Source organism: Arvicola amphibius, chromosome 13, assembly GCF_903992535.2.
Source record: "Arvicola amphibius chromosome 13, mArvAmp1.2, whole genome shotgun sequence".
NCBI classification, from domain to species: Eukaryota; Metazoa; Chordata; class Mammalia; order Rodentia; family Cricetidae; genus Arvicola; species Arvicola amphibius.
The window spans coordinates 23,043,362-23,065,293 of record NC_052059.1 but is presented as its reverse complement, the minus strand read 5'-3'; the positions used below and the strand labels follow the sequence as shown (position 1 = coordinate 23,065,293).

The following is a 21,932-nucleotide window of genomic DNA, read 5'->3' as shown; positions in this document are numbered from 1 at the left end:
AGCAAACTTAATTGACAAACAAATTTTGCTTCAGTTAAGTTCTCTTGTACACTGCATATATTTGTCCCTAGTATTGGTCTAGTAATATGCTGATTGGCCAGTGTCCAAGCAGGAAGTATAGGCCAGGCAACCAGACTAGGAAAATTATGGGAAGAAGAAAAGCAGGGAGTCGGTCACAAGCCAGATGCAGAAGAAGCAAGATGAGAATGCCTTAGGGAGAAAAGGTACCAAGACCAGAGACCAAACATAGATAAGAATTATGGATTAATTTAAGTTATAAGAGCTAGTTAATAAGCCTGAGCTAATAGGCCAAACATAGCTACACAACCAGGCAGGCTATAAAAATTCTGTCTAAAAATGGTGCTCAGATGTTTGGCAAGAATTTCCAAATAAACTTTGAAAAAATTTTTTTTTAAAAAAAGGATTCTACACAGACAAAAACAGAGAAAAATGCAGTTTTACTCTGATAGGCTTTGTTTGCTCATGGTGAATAGAGGCATGGCTCCTTTAACAGAGGCTTCCTGACTCAGCATTAGCAGCAAAAAACACATGACAGCTCTTTTAAGAGTCCCTGCCACCAAACACTTAAATAGTGTTCATGAACAGCTATGCTTCTTGGTGGTGTCATGGACTAGAAATTCTGCAGCATTGTGTCAATAAATGTGGCTCACATCAATACTTCTTCCATAAAGTTAGACACTCAGGAAGCCAAGGAATGAGTAGAGCCAGCCACCAAAGCTGCAGTTTTAATCTTAGCCATGTTGCTTAGCAGATTAAAGTCTCGTGTGGTCAGAAAAAGGTAGAGATATACATTAAAGTCACATTCAGATTAATCTGTCAATAAATAAACCACCTCTAAATGGTTTACATACAGCTTAAAATATTTTTAAAATATGTTTTAAAAGTAGTCTTTGGAGAGAAAAGAAAAGGGATTATAGAAAGTCTTTAAAAAAGAAGTAGCATGATAAAAAAGTCACATAAAGATGGAAAATACACAGTCAAGACACTGTATTTTATTTTGTTGTCTTTGAATTGTTTGACAGCTGAAAAAGATTCAATAGCTGCTAAAATACATTTGATTATAAACGATGTTGGCTCAAATCAACATATATATTTTAAACGTGTCTTGACTTCAAAATTTAAGTCATAAGTTACACTACTTTGGGAAAGAGTTTCTACTTTTTTTTCACGGGAAGTGAGAGACTTTGGATTCTTTCCGGGTTAAGGAAAAAAAAAAAAAACAGGTTTGATCAAGGAAGACCTACTGAACAATCTCCAATAGGAGTAGATAGCCCAGGTTATCAAATGCCTCAGAGTGCCTCTGTTTCAGCTTCCTTTCAGTTCTACATCAAGAATCACTTCGAGGTGTCTGACTGAGGTGATCAAGCCTTATAGAAAACACCAAAGATTTGACCATAATCCTAAATTTTCTTGTGATGCCACAAAGAGTATCGAATATTACCATAGAATCTTCGTCTGGCGACAGATGGAGATAGAGACAGAGACCCTCGTCAGAGCAACGGACTGAGCTCCCAAGGTCCAGTTGAAGGGCAGAAGGAGAGAGAAGACGAGCAAGGAAGTCAGGACCGCAAGGGGATGGTCCACCCACTGAGGCAGTGTGCCTGTTCTAATGAGAGCTCATCAAATCCAGCTGGACCGGGTCTGAACGAGCATGTGATCAAACCGGTCTCTCTGATTGTGGCTGACAATGGGGGCTGACTGAGAGGCCATGATAAAGGCACTGGGACTTGTTTTTTTACAGCATGTTCTGGCTTCTTGGGACTCTAGTCTCTATGGATGCATAGCTTCCTAGGCCCGAATGTAGCGGGGAGGGTCTTGGACTTCCCACAGGAAAGGGTTCCCTGCCCTCTCTCAAGCAGGGAGCAGGAGGGAGGAGGGTGAGTGGAGGAGTAGGAAGTAAATGGGAGGAGGGGAGGAAGTGTAAATTTTTGAATGGAAAAATAAATAAATAAATAAATAAATACATACATACATACATACATACATACATACATACATACATACATAAAAGAAAATTGTTCTTATGGAAGGAACATCCACCAAACAAAAAAAGCAAAAAATCATAAAAATGTAATTATATTTATTGCTTCGATAAGAATTAACTGAAAACTGAGGACTAAGTTAGAATTGAATCATATGGTTCTTCCAATATAAATGTCTGTGGAATATATTGCTATGTGGAACAAAAGCAAGTGTTAGATGACTAGATATTATTTCTTTACTTTTGAGGGTACAGCTCTTTCAGAGTTAGATGCAGAATATCATATCTATAAAATATATGAGCTTTGAGTTGACAACTTGAAGAGTATGATACATACATTACTAGAGTAGGAAAGCAAACGACTCACACTGTACAGTTGAAAGAGTTGAAGATGGGTAGATAAGAGGAGTCTTGAATAGGCACTGAGAAGTCTAGAGAAACTCAGTGAAATTTCTAACTAATGATTTCAAACTTAAGTGCAGTTTAAGTTGTTCTTCAAAACACTTGCAAAGACAATGTCTTATGTAAGAACCTTCTTTCAGGTGCAACTGGTAGTTTATAACATTATAATAGTGAGAGACACAGCTTCTAGGATCTCAATTTGGAAGTTATTTAATGTTTCTATTTTTCTACAAATACACGTTCCATTGCCTATGTGATTAAGGACTCTATTTAAAATATATTTTATCTTTCTGTCTTCCTACAAATGCATTTTCAACTAACCTATGCAGCATAGCTGCTCTTGTTTTCCCTTTTTTTCACATATGACTTTTACTGACAAAGGCTAACTGAACCATTTGGAGAAAGGATTCTTACATTCTGACATTCTTAGCATATTCAAAAAGTGGAAACTGATCTTGAAGTCAAGTGCAACATTACATCCATCTTTAGCCTCCGAAACTCAATTCTAAATTTGTGCATATGTAAATATTTAGTGATGTCTTTTGTATTAGTAAGTGTGAATATTTGAGTGTGAATTTGTGTACAAGAGCTTATAGAGGACAGAGAGGGAATAAATCCATCTTCAACCAAAGAAATAGGCAGGTGTGAACCACCACATGTGGGAACTGTGTATCAAATTCTGATTGATAGCTAGAGAAGTAAGTGCTATTAGCTGCTGAACTGACTCGAAAGAACCTAAATTGTATTTCATATATTATTTAATATGAAAGATTAACTTGCTAATAAATTCAAATAAAGAATGAAAAACACAAATCATCTTGCTTTTGGTATAAGTCCTTTGCATCAAGTTTACAAAAAGAGCAACTTTCATTTCCTATTTTTATAAAACAAGAGAAATCATGTTATTTGTTGATATTATATTTTGGCTTTAAAAGTACTTTCAGATCACATTAATATATTTCCATTCCTGTGATCCAAATTATTTTGTTATGTTTCATTTTTCCAATTTAAAATATGGCATTTATAATTACCCAATATTTAATAATGAAAACCAACAGAGTATACAGTGAGACTTTCTTTCAATGATTTTGTTGCTGTCTATGCATTCAAAAGTCAATTATTAATTATTATTGGAGAATCTGTTTCACACTGCTGGCTAGTATTGGGCTGTCAGTCAAAATTTTCTACTGCTTTATACATGAAACAATTGTCCAGCTGTGGCACTTTGCATAGAAAAAAAGCAACATCATTTACACATGATCAGTAACTATCCAGAAATGAATGAGGAAAAGGAGGAAGACAGATGCAAAAGTAAAAGTAAAAAGGTTAATGTCAGGATTACAAAGATCATCTCTAAAAATTTTTGAAATAAATAAAAACTACACTATACAGGTCTTAAGAAAATCAGTAAAAAATGAGAGTGTACATTAATACCATTATAGATATAGCATGAAAACTGGCAGTGTGAGTTAATAAATATATTTATAAAATAGAAAAATAGAAAATTAACAGACTTTCTAACAAAGTATTGACTGTATAGTTTGGACAAGAATATACTCCCGATTAGACAGGGATTAATGGCATTTTTATGAGTATTATAATACCACATACAAACTACTAATTTTCAAGTGTTAGATCCAAAGAAATTAAGACTGAGAAAGAAAAATGGGTGGCAATTTTTTCTTCCCTTAAATATTAACAAAGAAAAATAGTAGAATACTTAGTATCATGTTTCTAATTATTTTGAAATAAACTGTTTCAAAAGATGTGCCACAACACATAATCCATTCACAGTCTAAAAAGATATACTTGCTTAGAATCATCAGAGCATACAGCATCATACCCTAAGTTTTGCAAGCACTTTTGTAAATAATATACATTTGTAAACTATGAAATATTGTTCCTTTTCAAATCCAGGGCAGCTGCAAAGGAAACAATATTTATTGCTGAATTAATAACTTCAAACCAGACCAGAAGGGACCATTACCCCTCTTGTTATGGTAGCATATTGTTCTCTGGCTAAGCTAAGCCAGCACTCTAAATTGTAATCAAATGTACCCAGTTAGCAGCAGTAGGACGTTGGTATTTTGGTTGATAAAGTACTTGTTTACACTGATTTTGAATGGCTTATATCATTACAAATATAAGACTGTGACCTTTCATGGAATATTTCCAAAGAATTAAAAAACAGAAGAGCTATCAGGCTTCTTCTTTTATCTCTGAGTTTTCATCTAATGTTAAAACTGCTTAAATTTTTAAATTATAAATGTTAGACAATGCTGAAATTCTAAGATTAATAACGATATTAATTACAGGTGTTGATTTTCAAGAGTGACATGAAAATTATTTAGTTTTTGATGCTTCAAAGAAGTATCAATAAATCTTGTTCTGCATACTATAGACAATTTCCCTTGAGTTGCTAATGAGATATTCTACATTTTACTTATTTGTATCAGCACATTAAAGTTTCCAAAATAAAATGTATTGCTAACTAATATTGTTATAGAGATTTCTCTTCATAGTATGTATGACATAATAATTATATCTAGTAAGTAAACTACCGTGAGTATTGAGTTTTGTAAGGACTTATACTATCTGAATTAGAAGTAATATGAAAAATAGTTCATCAAAATAAAAGCTTCACATTTAAAGTACACAACTCATGGCTGTAGAGGTGGCCCAGTTGTTATGAGAATCCCTAGTCTTAAAGGTGACCCAGACTCACTTTCCAGCCATCCTGCAGAAGCTCACAGACATCTGCAGTCACCGTTCTTGGCTCTGTAATGCCCTTTGACCTTTGTAAACACTAGGAAAGCAAATGCTACACATACACACATGCAGACCAAGAGTCATATACATAAAATTAATAGCTGGTTAAGAAGTGAAAATTAGATAAAAATAAGATACACAACAAGAAATACTTTTGAATCCTCATAATTCTGACAAAAGGATCATTATACTGTTAGAATTGTGACAAAACCAAAATACATAAACTCGAACTATTTCAAGAATATTTGTTGATTGCTCTGCATGCCACGTAAACTTCTTAGTTATAACAATATTTCAGAAAATTAACTTTATGAAGTGCACACTAAATGTTGTCTACTTAAAAATATTTTGTTTTGAAACAAAAAGTATCAATGACCTAATATTCATGACACAAATAAACATTTTGTATTCCCCATTATATCTACAAAATTATTAGCCACAAATAATAGAGAGCTGCCATATATATATGTAAAAGATTGTATGATAAACTTATTATAAAAAATGAAAAAAATGAGAAAAAATTGTAGTTGAAGAAATGAATAGAAAAAGATTGGGAAGATAGGAATAATTTTTACTTAGTAAATCGACATTTATTGATATAAATATTGACTATAAAGTGTAATAATGTCTTAAAATTAAAATAAGGACAAGATTATTAATTACCTTGCATTTATAAAATATTACATATCATAATGGTTAATATTGAGCATGTACCAATCACAGAAAAAACCTTAATTATTAATTGTGGAAAGCCATCATAATTATATCATTTGATATTTGGTATAATACTCCACTATTTAAATATTAAATCTCCTTACCATGGTGTAGCTGTGGGCCACTTTCATTAATTCAATGCATCCTTGAGCATCTGCAAATGCTCGGATTCCCAGACAGTTTGATGGATGCAGAAGTTTCATGAGGAAGTGACAACATACTTCTACTACTTGAGGAAGCTGAAGAAGGCATGCAGCTGCAAGCAGGTTTTCAATAGTATCTTCTTTTAGTTCCAAGCAACCTTAAGTACAAATGAAGAAAACAATCAAATTCTGTTGTGAACATTTCTTACATGGCTAATGTAGTAATTTATTTTGAAATTTTTATCCTGATAAAGTATAGCTTTTATCTGACAACATAGTAACTGGGAGTTGATATGTGCAACTTGACATAAAGAACCAAGGACAGACTACATTTCACTTAATATATGGAGGGCATTTGAAATTCTTGTTGTTGGAAATCAGCAGAAGAGAAGATACAGTACATTTATCCTGGTCTTTATCCCTGATATCTTTTCAAAGCTGTTACCAGTAAGGTATCAATCCAACTATCTGCAAAATATAAAACACATGACAGACTTGTGTCTTGAATTAAAATCTGGAAAGTGGGGTAAAACTGAAATAACTAACTTAATAAGTGTTATTTAAAAAGGAGTAAATTAAAAAGAAGCATTGATATGCATATATGATGATTCATAAACTATATATCTGTATTTATAAAAATAATTTTAAAATTGAGAAAACAGTAGAGATACCTTGAAATTGATAATTTACTAATAATTAAGTATAAGTCAAATATTTTAGTTATATTCATGTTTTTAAAATACTGTCATGATATAATATATTTTCTAAATTATTTAATAAAGTTATCAAGAAATTGGAAACATTTTCTAAACAAAGATATGAAAATCAAATAAATGGGGATCTTATTTTTATAGCATAACCCAGATTCTCTGATTTGAAGCAGCAGGGAGATGAATAGCTTCAATTTTATGTTCTTTCAGTAGAATTTGCACACAAACTATTAGTATAGTAAGCTTGGCTGCTATCTGTCAGAAGAACCACTTTCCAGGATTCTTCTTGGCTCAGGAGAATTCTTGCCACTGATAGGAACTGCTGAACTTTTCACACTTTGTCTGAATAACCATTTCCTTCTGAGCGGCTCCAATATTCATACATTCTCCTTAGAGGTTGCCTAGGTGATCAGCCTTGAGTATAAACTTCCAGCTACTGGGTCAGTAATGAGCCTTCTTGCCTAGCAAGTGTTTACACATTTCATCACAAATGACTGTATGAAGTGTCATGGACTGACATAAGATGAGGGCCTAAGGGAGAGTTTACCTCATTTTCTCTGAATTCATCTGATGGGTCTTTGTCTCTTCCTCTGTGTGCTTTATATTTCTTTCATAGTAAAGTATAGACATTGGTACAACCAAAAATAATGTCTGGCAAGTTATCTCATGAGCCATTGTACTCAGATATAAGCTTTGGGAATTTCCACTTATAATATTACCCATAAGAGTTGGAGTTTTGAGCCTAAAAAATACTTTAATGTTTCATTCATCCCAAATTTATACAAACATCCATTTCATTATATTCAATATTACACAAACATGTTAATAGAAATGTGAAAAGTGAACCTATTATTATTAGGAATATTCAGTAGACTTAGACAGTCCAACACATTAAGAAAAACTTTTGGACTTAGTAAAAATCTAAAGCAGTTAAACTTGAGTAAGAGTGTTACTAATAAACATAGATACATAACAAAGTGAACAAAATGTCTACGAATAAGAAAAATCAATATATATATATATCCGCATATATATATCCGTATATATGTATGATATACCTACATATATGCAAAAGAAAAAGCAAAGTAAGCTGAAAAGAAGATAATCATTGAACAAGTAAAATAATGGTGAGCAAATCATGTAATGCAATTTAAAAACCTTATAATACATAAAACTTACTCAAGCAAGATTATAAGCATAAAAGTTAAAGCCTGATTACAAATCCTGTATAAAAATAAAAAAAAAATCCTTGTGACCTTAAGGCAATGGACTATTTTAGATAAATATCAAAGTATAGACCTACAATAACAGAAGAAATTGGACTACAAAAAAAAATCATTTCAAGAGACACTATCTGAGGAATAGAGTTGAGCCTTAAACTATAAAGGTGCTTACAAATTATATTCCTGATAAGTGATTGCCCAGCATGTATTTGGAATTTAAAAATCCAAAAACAAGATTAAAAAAAACAAGAAATATGTTAGCAGAATCATTTGTTATTTTTTTCAGGAGAGGTGTATGTGTGATGTGTTATGGCAATCACCGATGTTTCTGGAAATACTCAAGACTTACACAATGAAATATCATGAAGCCTGGTTAGCAACGGAGCTGGGAAATTGTTGTATACTTTCACCTCTTCTAACTAACACTCACCTATTCTACTAAGCTGCTGCTTAGGCTAAATGGAAGAATCTACTATCCGAAAGTTTCCCATGTGTACTGAAAACTCACTGGAACTATCTATTCAAAAAACTATGCCACCATAATAAGGAAGAAGTCATTGCAATATGTGGAAACATGAGTCTACTAACCAAACAATGATGTATGCAAAGAAATATCCTTGAAAACTAGTACAAATTTTAAAATTTACTAAAACTCTTTTTTTTAAAAAAATCTGAAAACATGTACTTGCAATTACATTATATAAACTAAGCAAATTATATTTATACATTCAGAAATATATGTAATATACATAAATTTATTTGGGAATATAAATATATATCCAGTTTATACAATTTCTTTATTAAGAACTATTAAAATCTTCATATAAATGTAGATGCTATAATTCTACAATTTATATGATTCCTAGTAAAATCCTTATAGATAAATACAATGTATGCTATTGCAAATAGGTTAAAATATCTACCTCCTTAAACAATGAATTAAATAATTTTTAACATTTTGAGTGACTGTTTTATTATATTTTTTCTATAGTCCTTTATTGAATACTTTAATGTAAATTATTATGAATTTTATTGATTGAATTAAAGTATTACCATTATTTGTCTCAAAGAGTTAAAATGGTTTTTACTTTTCAACTTAAAATCCAATGCTGGAGAATATTTTTAAAAGCCAGAAGGCACAAATGGAATAATAGCAAGTGTTAAGCTTGAATACACACAAATTGAGCTTGCTAATGCATGGTATATTTCTTTATACATGTATAACTTGACCATTTACTTAACATACTTAGATGCAAAAAAGGCAAAAATTGGCAAAGTATTTGAGTTCAAAGTTGTCTAAAAATAAAGTGAATACTATTAACAGGAAGGAAATTGCTCTTATACTTTTATTTAAAGTATAATTTGAAGGTATACTATATCTGAGTATTTATTGTATGAGGAAAGTCTATGAGTTGGCACTTGGGTTCTGTTATAGATTGAATTGTGAATGTTTCCCACCAAGTCAGGTTTAGATCCTTCTGTCCTAGTTGTGGTATTACTCGGAAAGCCATAAAATCTTGTGGTATTACATGGAAAGCCATAAAATCTTTAGAACGTGAGACTGCCTTGCAGAAGTCAGTCACCCTAGTGATCCATTGATTGTTTCCTCAGCTTCCTGCTATAGCCTAATGAAAGACAGTTAGAAACATGTTTCCAGCAACATGAACTCTGCATTTTTCTCCTATGATGGACTGTAACTCTTAGAACATATTGGGCAAACAAGAACTCATCTCCCTTCAGTTGTCTCAGAAATTTGATCACAATAATAAGAAATGTAAATAAACAAATCGCTGATGTAAATTTTGTTTTAGGTAAAGCTTAGAAACAAAAGAAATATACTTTAGTAACACTTAGAATTACTTTTTAAATAATACTATCAATAGTAATAATAAAGTATTTAGAATTTCTCACAGCACAGTGAGCATCAAAGTTTACTCTCTGAAGAGGTCAAGCACATTAAGAGATCTCCATATTCCCCAAAACTTCAGTTTTCATCAATGTCAACATCATTTTACCTTCCTAGCCTTGGCAGTAAGATATGTATGAAAAGAAGAGTTATATGGACTTTTTTATTTTCGAAGATATATTTTTGGGAGGTGGAGAGATGGTTCAGTTGTGGTTGCTCTTTTGAAGGACAGAGACTTTATTTCAAGAACGTACAAGGCAGCATATCACCATGAGTATATGTTTTATTTATGTGTATTTGCATGCTGTTTGTATGTATGTACACATATCATGCATGTGGATATTCATGAAGAATAGAAAACCCACTACCTTTGAAGTGACAGTCCCTCTTTATCCTCCCTGTTTCCGGGAACTAAAGTCATTCTCTGAAAGTCCAGCAAGTCCTCTGAACCACTGAGCCACCTCCCCAGTTACTGTATATTCCTCTCATATCAGTGAAATAAATCTTTATCAATTTCTTCTCAGAATCTCTTTGACCCTGTCTCCCCACCAAAAATTGTGGTGATGTGTCAGTTGTTAACACCATTGTTAATCAAGAAAGATGACTGCTTTCTTCTTTGTTTATATTTTAGGTAAATCCTTAAGGCCGAGTAAGTATTTTTCAAATTTAAATAATCAGATATATGGATATTAATTGTGATTTTCTGTAAGTAAACATTTTAAAATTACCTTGTATCAGAATGAAAAATATTTAAACTAGTAAGGAAATGAATAAAAACATATGCAACAATATGAATGCATGTTGTATATGTCCATTACTGAAAACGGCTAGTGTACACACACACACACACACACACACACACACAAGTACACAATTAAATATTATCCATCTTTCTGCCATCCTCCATCTCTTCCTACTGCCTCTTCCCTTCATACCCACCCTGATCTCTCCATGTATATCTGAATCTTTCTGCATATGAAGGGAAATAATATCTTTTTTCCTCAAAAAGTTGAAATGCCCTACAAAAATGAAGTTTTCAGTGACATGTATGAATTTTGTCAGTAGATCTTAGGATATAATTAATAAATATTTATAGAAAATAAGAAAAAAACTATCAAATTTCTCTTATACATTCACCTCTTTCATTCATGATGAATTCTCCAATCAGTACTGAATACACATTGTCATAAGGATCAAACAGTGTTATGATTATTTACTAAATCCTTTTTCATTTGACAAATACCCTTGTTTGTCCTGGGATCTTATCCAAGTCCCGAATTGCTCGAGTTCTCAGAATTCATTAGACAACCATTGTCTTTGAGACCATCCCTGATTTTCACTTTTCCTAGCTGATAAAGGAATATGGATTTGGTTTGTTTTGTAGAATGCCCTTAACTATTAAATGTTTTAGATTAGAGAGTTCATGTTTTACTAATAACACTCCCTTTCCTAAGCAGAAAGCATAATGTCCACTTTATGCAATTTATAATATGTGAATTAAAGAAGACCTGTAATTGCATTGTGATTATGTGGAAATAGTCTCATTATGGCTATTACCTTAAATAACTTAAGATAATTTTATGAATGAGACATAGAATATACACATTACCAACAAAGTCCTTTCTCTTAATTCAGTATCGATAAAGACATCAGAGGTCAAAATAGTTTAGTGTCTATGCCATGTGTGTGTAATTATAAGCTGTTTCCTTGCTGGAGAGAAATTAGGATCCTTCATCTGAGTATGATCAGGTGTGTGAGATTAAAGTTTTTTTTTTACTAATAACACTTCATTTCTCAAGAAGAATGCACAACATCCACTTTATGAAATTTATAGATAAAGATCTCACATCTTTCTTTTTATCCCCAATCAACTGCCCCCCCAAATACCTATCTCTCTCCTCTTTTTTGTGTTTAACAGTGATTTCCTAAACAGCTCCTAATAGCCTCCTGCTGCCTCAACTTTCCCTTCCCCATGGTAACATTACCAAGCTCTTCTCAGCATCCCTGGCTCCATAAATCTTCCATATTTTGATAAACATATTTTCTTAACTTTAAAAAACATTTTAGTATTTTCCACATGTTGTCTACAACTTTCATTGGTTCTTAAATTTTTATGAAAGGCATTAAGAAACACTTAAAATTAAAATTACAGATATCTAAAAATATGTATCAACAAAATTAAGCTTAATTTTACTATTTTACTCACTATTTAAAATAATCTCACACAATTAAAGTCTCTATCTCTGAAAGAGGAAAAATCTTAAAATACTATATATCATTATAGGCTAATGAGGATTCATAAATGTAAAATGGGATCAAATGCATTAAAATATATAATTGGAAGCAATGAAATTGAACCATATATATTCAGTAGGAATACACATAAACATATTACATGTTAAATGAAACAATCAGATAGCTACTCTGGACACTTTATAGGCTATCATCAGATTCTGTCTAGGTTGTCTAACATGTGACGGGCAAAAGATAAAACACAAATTTAAAACAATAAAATGATTCGGTCAAAATTCTTTCAGGGAGTAACTCGGCAAGAAGAAATAGGCTATGTTAACCAGTGGAAAATTCAGTATGTCATTATGTGTTGTATTGTGGTAACCTTTAAAGCCTGCAAATATGAAGCATCATATACCATGTAGTCAACCTATTAAATGCAATAAATTGTTCAATAAATTGGAACGCCATAGTGTCTTCAAAATACTATGCGAAATTTGTAAGATTCAGTTTTACTGGGAAGATTACTCACTGACTGAGAGCACTGACTACTTCTAGAGAACCCAGGTTCAATTCCCAGCACCCACATGGCAGCTCTCAACTGTCTGTAACACCAATTATGGCGAATCTGGCACCCTCGTATAGACATACATGCAGGATAAACACCCAGTACACATGCAACAAAACAAAACAAGGAAACCAAAAAAGGTTCAGTTTTACATTTATTGCTGGCCTGGTAAACATACACACACAAATGCCAACATAAGTAAGGCTATTTTCTAACTGATTTTATTGATTATTTTATTTTTATACTAAATATAAAAATTATTCAAACTTTCTAGGACAATTAAATAGTTCAGTGTTTTTAAAAATGAACAATGATATGGCATAAAACCAGTCTTTGAAAACTCAATATCTTATATTGAATATATAGTTTACTGCCTAGTAAAATCTCTAAGTCTAAAATTAATATTCTGTTATTGAGTTTGTATAATTCATGCCATTTGAATTAAACCATTCATTAAAATGAAGCACTGATTTACCTGTAATTTTAATACTGAAGTCGGGACGGACTTTAGTGAGTAAATTCTAGATAGAATGTGTCGATATATACCTTTTAATATTAAAAAGAACATTAAATAGCTCAGTGTCTTTGTATGGATATTTATTTCACTAAAATATTGGCAGTAATCATAAGTTTCCTTAACATTCCCTTTGCATATACAAAGACTTTAGCTTTAGAGGCACCTGAGCATCTTTTACAAACATGTTTACTCTTCAGTATGATTAAAGTTTGCTGTTAGGCAGTTTAATTTCCTACCCTTCTTTTTTTCTAAATACCACTATTAGTTGGACAGCTTCCTGTATTTGAACTTTGTCCTTATCAGTCGTCCCCAGGGCCTGACTCTGTATAAGTAACCTTGCATTTCCACCTCTCATATTTGTTAGAACTCTATTTCCTTAATTGTCAATGAACACAGTTTATTTTCAAGACGACAAGGATTTTGTAAGAGATGAACCAATAGGAAACTTCTAGAAGTGTACATAAAGGCAACCGTTCAGTACAGTGAACTCAAGATCATCCTTTCCTAATATATTATTTTATCTAAAATGTCATCTGGGATTAAAATCTGAAAACTGAAATATAGGTTTGTATATACATGCAAACCCAATATCGTAGCCTCACTCTTCCAAAAGAACTACTTTTATATATCAAAAAATACGTTTATACCCAAAGATGATTATTTTTTGGTGGTAAACTTCAAATTTGATTAAACATAAGTTCCTTGTGCAACTCAGCATATTGCTATTCTGGGCCTAGTAAATGAAGCAAGATAGTAAGCATATAATAAATTAAGGTCATTGTAAGCGTATTTTCCGGAAATGGAGCATCACAGTTTAACCTGCTCAACTATCACTGCTGAGTATAAGCCAATGTAGTTTGTCACTTATAGTCATGGGGATGATGAACAGCATCTAGGACAAGTTACTAAATAGCAATCAGGGTGTCAATTTTAGTGACCCACATTATTTTGAGAGCATAAAGTCATAAATCACTCTAATGGACTCCTGTTATAACTTGGTCTGCAAACGTGCAGTGTGACAGAGAACAAAATATTCATTTTGTGCTCTGCCATTCATATTCCAGTAACAGGTTTATTGGCTTACTATTGATCTCGGCCAGATTGCACATCCCTACCTGGCTGGGCTGCACTCGAAAAACATTAGAGGCATTCCGTATATGCCATAAAAAATGTTGCAACATAATAATTAAGGAGACAATTCAGATATTTCACAAGATGAGCTTGTAAACACACTTTGAAATAACAAATTATTATTCCTAAAATATTTTCACAATTTGAGCTTTACACAATTTTCGGATGGCAAGTATTCATTTGTAAAATGTCTAATGCTCAGATTATGATATCCGAACTTCTCATCACTCATCACCAACTAGGTTAGAAGTGATTTGAAAGTGAAGTCATGCTATCTTTGTAGTCAAATTATTATCCCCCCCCCCGCCTTGACTCCATTTTCTGTAGCTGTTTCATGGAATATTTCCAGAACAGCTTTGCCACTATTATACATAATCCAAGACTTCATTGCACATAAAACAAATTCTATCCAAGTTCATGCAAATGTGTGGATAAAGCTAAAAAATAGATGGTGTTGTGTGGGGGACATGGACGTGAGGTTGTTCCACCGTGACTAAAGGTCAGAGAATTTGAGCTTCTTTGTGCTCATTCAAAGTTGTTGACAACAGGTGGTTACCAACAAGAGATCCCGACTTAGGGTGTCATTAATTAGTATCTGGATATAGAGGTCTATCCACTCCACCTGGAAAAAGGTGAGAAAGTTCAAGCCCATTCTTTATATCATCTTACTCAAGTCTGTTACCTCCTTTCTTCCCTTTCAAAGTAAAGTATATAAGTGTGTAGAAAATAAATGCTGGTGGTTCAGTATTCAGTGCCTTTCCCTTCCAATGTGGTTTGTGTTTCTATCTTTTGTTACTTCAATATCTCTGTTTCTTTTGCTTAATACTTCTAATCCTAATGCCCCTCCACTGGAATGTGTGAAGGATCCCGACAGATGTACCGATATGTGGCTTATGACATTCCTGTACAGTGAAAGGTTTACCAAAGTTTTAATCCATTCGACCCTATGCTACTAAAATGTCAGTAGTTATATAGTAATTCAGATAATTCCTGTCCGATTATTGCCAAAAAGGGGCCAAATGGAAATGAATAAGTGATCCAGAATATTGCCAAAACTGTTAGTGTCTCTTCATAAACTGAGGGCAAGACCCTATTATTGAATACAAATACTACATAATATATTCAATATTGAGAAGGTGAACCAGTGGCTACCTGAAATCATTACACCTCTTGACTAGTCATCATTGTACAGTAAGCCATGTTTTATGCCATCAAAAGAGAAGGTAAACATTAACACAACTACAAAATCTTTGGTAAATTATATATAGTGTCCCGACTGCAAGATAACACCGTTGCATTAGTATCACAAAGGTTGTAGAAGTAACCATCCACTGTTTGATCAGACTTAAGGTCTACTCTGTGAGATGTCTCCCACCCCTTACACAGACTGACTGGTCATAACCTGAGACTAGAAAGGGGGAAAGCAAATAATACTGTTCTCCCAAATAAATGAAACAATAGATCAGTGCTTTGCTGAGCCATCATCGGAGAAGCTCCCTTCTGCAATAGATGAGAACTGATACAGTGGGCAATGTACAGAGTGTAAGACTTTAGAACATTCAGTTCTAAATGAAATGTCGTCATCAAATAATTCCTAATTCCTATCAGAATTCAGGAAGCACTACTGCAGAGTCAGAAAGACTGGGAGAGAAGAATGGATGCATGACACCGAAGAAGCAAGGTCTTTTAGACATAACAGGACTGACACACATATGAATACACAAAGACTGTATCAAACATAAGTCTAAGCCTGCACACGTCTAAGCCAGACAGGGTCTTCATCTGTACTGAATATGTTACTTCTACAAGTAACTGTGAAAACTTAATCTACACAATACTCTTGTCTCTCCATACACTTGACAACTTGAAGCATTAAGAAAATAATCTCAGCTGTGGGGGTTGCAGAGTAAACTGGAGAAAACGATTTTATAGCCCAGCCCTTTCAAAGTATGAGTGGGGAATTAGGGCATATAAGGAGAAGGGTCATGAATAGGTAACAAAGATGGTCAAGTTCCAAAATGGCTGGCTTATTTTTCATAATTTGGAGAAGAGACAAAAGCCTGAAAGCTGAAAACATAATTTTATGGTTTCTTTTTGGTTTGTTTGTTTTCAGTAAGGCCTTTGCTGATAGACTCACCAAGTTCAAGACATGATTAGGACACGTTTATCTAACAGCGGTGAGGCAGGCTTTGTCTTCGGGAGTCCCTTTTCTGTTTTGCGGAGGATCTCGAGCTCTGTCTTGTGCTGAATGTGTTTCCTCTCACTGAATAAAAGTGTTTCTTCGACAGCTGATTCTGTTTGTTCCTGTTAACTGTTTTACCACTGCTACCTGTCATGCCTACATTTTGTCTACTTTTTAATTCTGTAACAGGCAAAGAAATTGAACAAGTTCATGGCCCCTTTGTTAACAGGACTTGGGAGAGGAAAAAGTTGAAGAAAAGATTCTCAGATGAATGATGTCTGCTTTCCTAGTTGCTCATTACTTTGGGGAAATGCATTTAATTTTAGATATTTTCCAAATAGTATTTCAGATCATGGGGATGGCTTGCTAATTAGACAGATTTGGGAATCTCGTATTTTCCTATTTGTAAAGACAAACACTTTACTTCTTCTGTTGTTATACATTTTAGATTGTATGTGACAAAGCCAAGTACGTATTTGAGAAAATTCCTACAACTTCTTTTGTATTACTACATAAACTCATATCTCATTTAGAAAATTGATGTAAACATATAATTGAAATTTGAAGTGTGTCCATCTCATGAAACAAATATGCTCAGGAGCAAAGCCCATAGTACAATGTGTTCCAAACCAGCCACAGTGTTAGTTAGCTGCAAGGTGGCTTTATATCCTGACTTTTTTTTCGAAAAACAGAGACGTATATTGGTCATTACTCTCAGCAGGAAGCTACAATACTTCATTTAACTTTATGGAACAGGAAAGTGAGTGTCCTTTGACCTAGTTTTGCTCTAGGCAAAGATAAGTTTGCCAGGGAATAAAAATTGGATATGAGCATCGTGCTTTTCTGTTCCTGAAAGGGACCCTACATGGCCCCTCCCTCGTTCTAGTAAATAAGAATATGAATTTAAAATATAACATTTATTTTTTTCTTTGTTATAAATTTTCATACATTTATATAATGTATTCTGTTTACCTCACATCCACCTTCTCCTATTTTCTTTCCTTCAATATTAACCCTCCCTCCTCTTTTGAAGTCCCCTTCTCATATCCTTTCCTCTTTGTGACCCAGTGATTGTAATACGGACCATCATTGTGACCAGAGTTCTCTGAAGTATCCGCGAGAGCCTGGTGGGCTCCTCTGTCGTTACAAAAGTGAAGAGAATTCTCCCAGAGTGCACTAGCAGCCAGAAGTTCATGGGGGTTAGGTACGGTCTAGTCAGTCACTCCCTTCTATGCTTATCTGATATAATCAGGATCTATGATGGCCAGTAGAATGGTATAAACCAATTGTTATTAAATTGGGAAGCTCTAAATAGCCCCTCCATTTGGGAAAAAAAACTAGAAAGACTTTATTATGGCCATACACCTTGGTCTCCCTAAGAATATTTACTTCAGAAAATTTAGGAATGCGCATGTTATTCCTCACTTGCTTGGAGCTGGATTTTCAAAGCTTTTATGCCAATGCTGTATTCAACTAGCATTTTTCTCAGTGACTTGACACACAAGCTTCAGGGTAGTTGGAATGTGTTAAGACTACCCTCTTTACACAAAGATATACAAAGCTGACTTTCCTTCCAAAAAAAACCAAGTAGACAGCAAAAGGTATCAAGATGTCAGTGCTCTCTTCTTCATCTTGGGGCTTAAAATGCCTACTTAAATACCAGTCAGTTTAACACAAATTGAATTAAAGTTTTCTCCAGTACCCCAGACCCAGAAAGATAATTATGTGCTCATTCATAAGTGGTTTTTAAACATAAAGCAAAAAAAAAAAAAAAAAACAGCCTACAAATCACAATCCCAGAGAACCTAGACAACAATGAGGACACTAAGAGAGATATACATGGATCTAATCTACATGGGAAGTAGAAAAAGATAAGATCTTCTGAGTTAATTGCGAGCATGGGGACCATAAGAGAGAATAGAAGGGGAGGGTAGAGGCAGGAAGAGGAGCAGAGAAACATGTAGTGCTCAATAAAATCATTAAAAAATATATGTCACATAAGGTATTAGAAAAATATTACATGAAAATGCAGGGTTCAAATTCATGACAATAGACTCAAAAGAAAAAAAAGAGCCTTCAAAATGTCTTAGATTTTTATAGTGAAATTTTTGCTTTGTTTAATCATATTTTAAGATTATTGAGACCACAAATGTCTTATTTCACATTATATCAATGAATCTGATTTCAAATTCTATTTTCAAGGTTCATAGAATTTTTTAGCATTTATTTTTATATATCCTTTGAGATATATCACTTTTTTTCTTTTAACTCATCTGTTTACTTAAATTGTAATTTTCTGGGATGGAAAAAGCTGCCTTATTTATTAAAGTTTTCTCCTTAATTACAGCTGAGAATTACATATTAAACAATATTCACCAAAAATGGAATTTATGACAGTGTCTAATTTGAAATAACATAACGTCCAGCATAATACATATAATAAATTAGGCTATTCTACAAACTATAGATATCGTAATTTTCCCTTTCAGTTAAGCTGCTATGGCAATATGAAAAGTCAATAAAAAATAGCATTTAATTAGCACAAGAAAAATGTGAATTATTTTAACACATATTGCTGGAAAGAAAAAAAAGTCTTTATGATTTTAATGTTGAGACCAACTATGGAGATAAGCAAATTTCTGTTTAATGATTAATTCTCTGATTATTTATTTCTAAACTTCTTTCAAAAATTTTATTTTTGATCATGTATTAATCCTGTGTAAATATGATGTTGAAATATCAAAAAATGAATACTTTTATACATTTGTGATTTCACTACGTAGAAAGACTGATAATCATTTATATTGTCTGTAACTGAAAGTTTAATGATAAAATGCCAGCTGATTGTTAGTTTTGAAAGACTTAAAGTCAATGTGAAAATAAGTATGTTATCCATATGATGTATGGTTGTTTTACTGTACCTGTATATGCAAATTGCACAAGATCCCAGAGTGCATTTGGGTCTATGCCTTCCATCTTGATCTCCTCTTGCTTGGCTTCACAAACATCACTTGTAAACATGGCAGCAAAATAGTCAGAGACAGAACTCAGAACAAGCCTGAAAGAGTCATAGGGTCTATTTTAGGCAATGGACATACAGCACAGAACAATGAATTCACCAGACATAACACGGAGCAAAGAATCAACACATCTGCTTTGTCAATCATGGTTGCATCTCCTAGTTACTGTAGACATATATGCAAGAGTAATTGTTGTACAGTATATTGGCAGAATCCTTTGGCTATATATAAAATAATTTTATATATGACTCATAAATTAGTTTTTTAAATTATGTGATACCTAATTCCTGATTTCTTCAGTATATCCACAAAATTTCATTTCCACTGGCATGGAAGCTCTCCTTACATGTTCTTAATGATTGTTTCTGTGTCTAATTTACAGCTTTGTTGGCACTGCATTTTTTCTTTATTTTTATTATAATTCATTAATAAAAATTAACAGTATCCTTTTTTACCTGAAATACTTAAAAACATACGGTTCTTTTGACTCTGATACTCATTTCTTTAGTTAAATAATCACACAAAGCACAAAATAGAATTTCTTTCAAGTGTTAAGAAAAATGAAATCATAATCCACAGGAAAGTAAATGAAACTACAAAATGTTGTACTAGGCCAGGTAACCTCGGCACAGAAAGGCGAATGCCATATGCTGTACCTTATGTGTGTATTTTAGTTTCCAAGTACTATATCTATTCAAGTTGAAGTGAAATATGTCAGGAAGCAAGAAGATAGTCAAGAGAGGCGAAAGACTTAGAGACAGGGTGGGGGAGAAGCATATGTGGTGAATATAGTGGCAATGCATTGCATATATTAATGAAATTATAGAACAGAATTTCATTTAAAAAAGAACTAAATAGGGGCTAGAGAGATTGCTCAGTGGTTAATACAGCTGCCACTTCTCTTCTAGAGGGCCTAGTTTCAAGTCCGAGCAACCATGACAGCTAACAACTGTCTGTAATTTGATAAATACAAGGAAAGTATCCCTTCTCCTGCCTGCTTTAAACACTAGGCAAACATGTGGTACACACACAAAATGCCAGGAAAACAATCATATGGATAAAATAAAATGAATTACTGAAAAAAGGAAACTAAATAATAAAACTCAAACTTCCAAAATACAGTGTGAACTGTACCTAATGACCCATGCAAAATTAAGCTATGCATTACTTTTAGCCAGCATAAGAGGTTATGATTTGCTTTGTCCCCAGACACATTTGTACTACCTAATGAACATTGTATGAAATTATAACAAAATAACTTTGCTTGCTCCTCTCTGTTTCATTAAGAATTTAAAACTGTGATGTATATTTGATAGTAAAATGTTTTAATTTCATCTTTTTTTCCTAATATATGTCATTTGTTTTTGAAGCAGGCTCAATCCTGTCAGTCGAAGAAAATGTTCTCTTTAGACCTTTTATAGTGTAGCTCTGAGGACAATCCATTATACTAGCTTTCATTAATCAGAATTCTTTTTCTAGTTTCATCTGCAATAACTTATAACATTCTTTTACCTAGTGAAGGAGTCTAGATTTATTTCATTCATTTGGGAAGAAAATGTATAATTTTGTTTTCATCTAGACTATTTGTCTTTTAAAAATTAGGTTTAAAATTTATTGTTTTTCTGATGCAACATGTCATATATTTATATTTATTCTATTTTTCTTAGATTTTAATAGTTTTTTACAGTGATAAACATACATATTTTAACTCAACATACTTTTACTCTAATTTTCTTAACATAGGTAATAGTTGGTTTGACCACTTGCAACCAAATATTAAAATTTGTTTTTATATATTTTTTCGCCTTTCATACAGTTCACTTTTCACTGTGTCTAACAAAATTTGTAATTGTTTTAGAAATTTAAAATATCTCATAATTTAAGTTGTCATTTGTTTGATATTCAGCATTTATTTTTTACTATAATTTACTTTACATGATTTCAAGTTATTGAAAATAAATAATTTGCTATTTTTATATACCAATATAACAAAAATTACTTATTTTCTATTGTTACGTTTATATCATTTTTCATTATTTAAATCCAAATCTTCACTATGTGGTAAGTTCATATTGTATATGACACATCACATCATTCTTCTTCTCAAGTAGAAGCTATGGGGAGAAATGTTATAACATTTTATTATTGTTTTTTGTATAAAGTTTCTATATTTCCCCTTCTTAGTTTAGTTTGTCAATATTTTTTTCTCTTTGAAAGGAAGGGAAGGGAGACTTTTAGTGAGAGGGCTTCTCTATGTTACAGATCTGGCTTTCCTGGAACTTGCTTTGTAGGCCAGATTTGCCTTACTCACACTCACAGAGATCCACTTGACACTTCCTCTCAAGTGTTGGGTTTAAAGGTGTGTAACAACACCCCATGGCTGGTTATATTTATTTTTTAATTTAAAACTTAG

General features: G+C 32.8%; 1 protein-coding gene across 2 annotated transcripts in view; it reads right to left on the bottom strand.

The window, feature by feature from the left end:
* Positions 1–21,932, bottom strand: part of Klhl1 (kelch like family member 1) — a 253,207-nt gene that overhangs the window by 139,442 nt on the left and 91,833 nt on the right. For both annotated transcript variants that reach the window (XM_038310344.1, XM_038310345.1), the window contains 2 exons: positions 19,421–19,557; positions 5,992–6,188 (listed from right to left, as the gene is read on the bottom strand). In XM_038310344.1, coding sequence (XP_038166272.1) covers positions 5,992–6,188; positions 19,421–19,557 — 334 coding nt within the window. The remainder of the gene's footprint in view (positions 1–5,991; positions 6,189–19,420; positions 19,558–21,932) is intronic.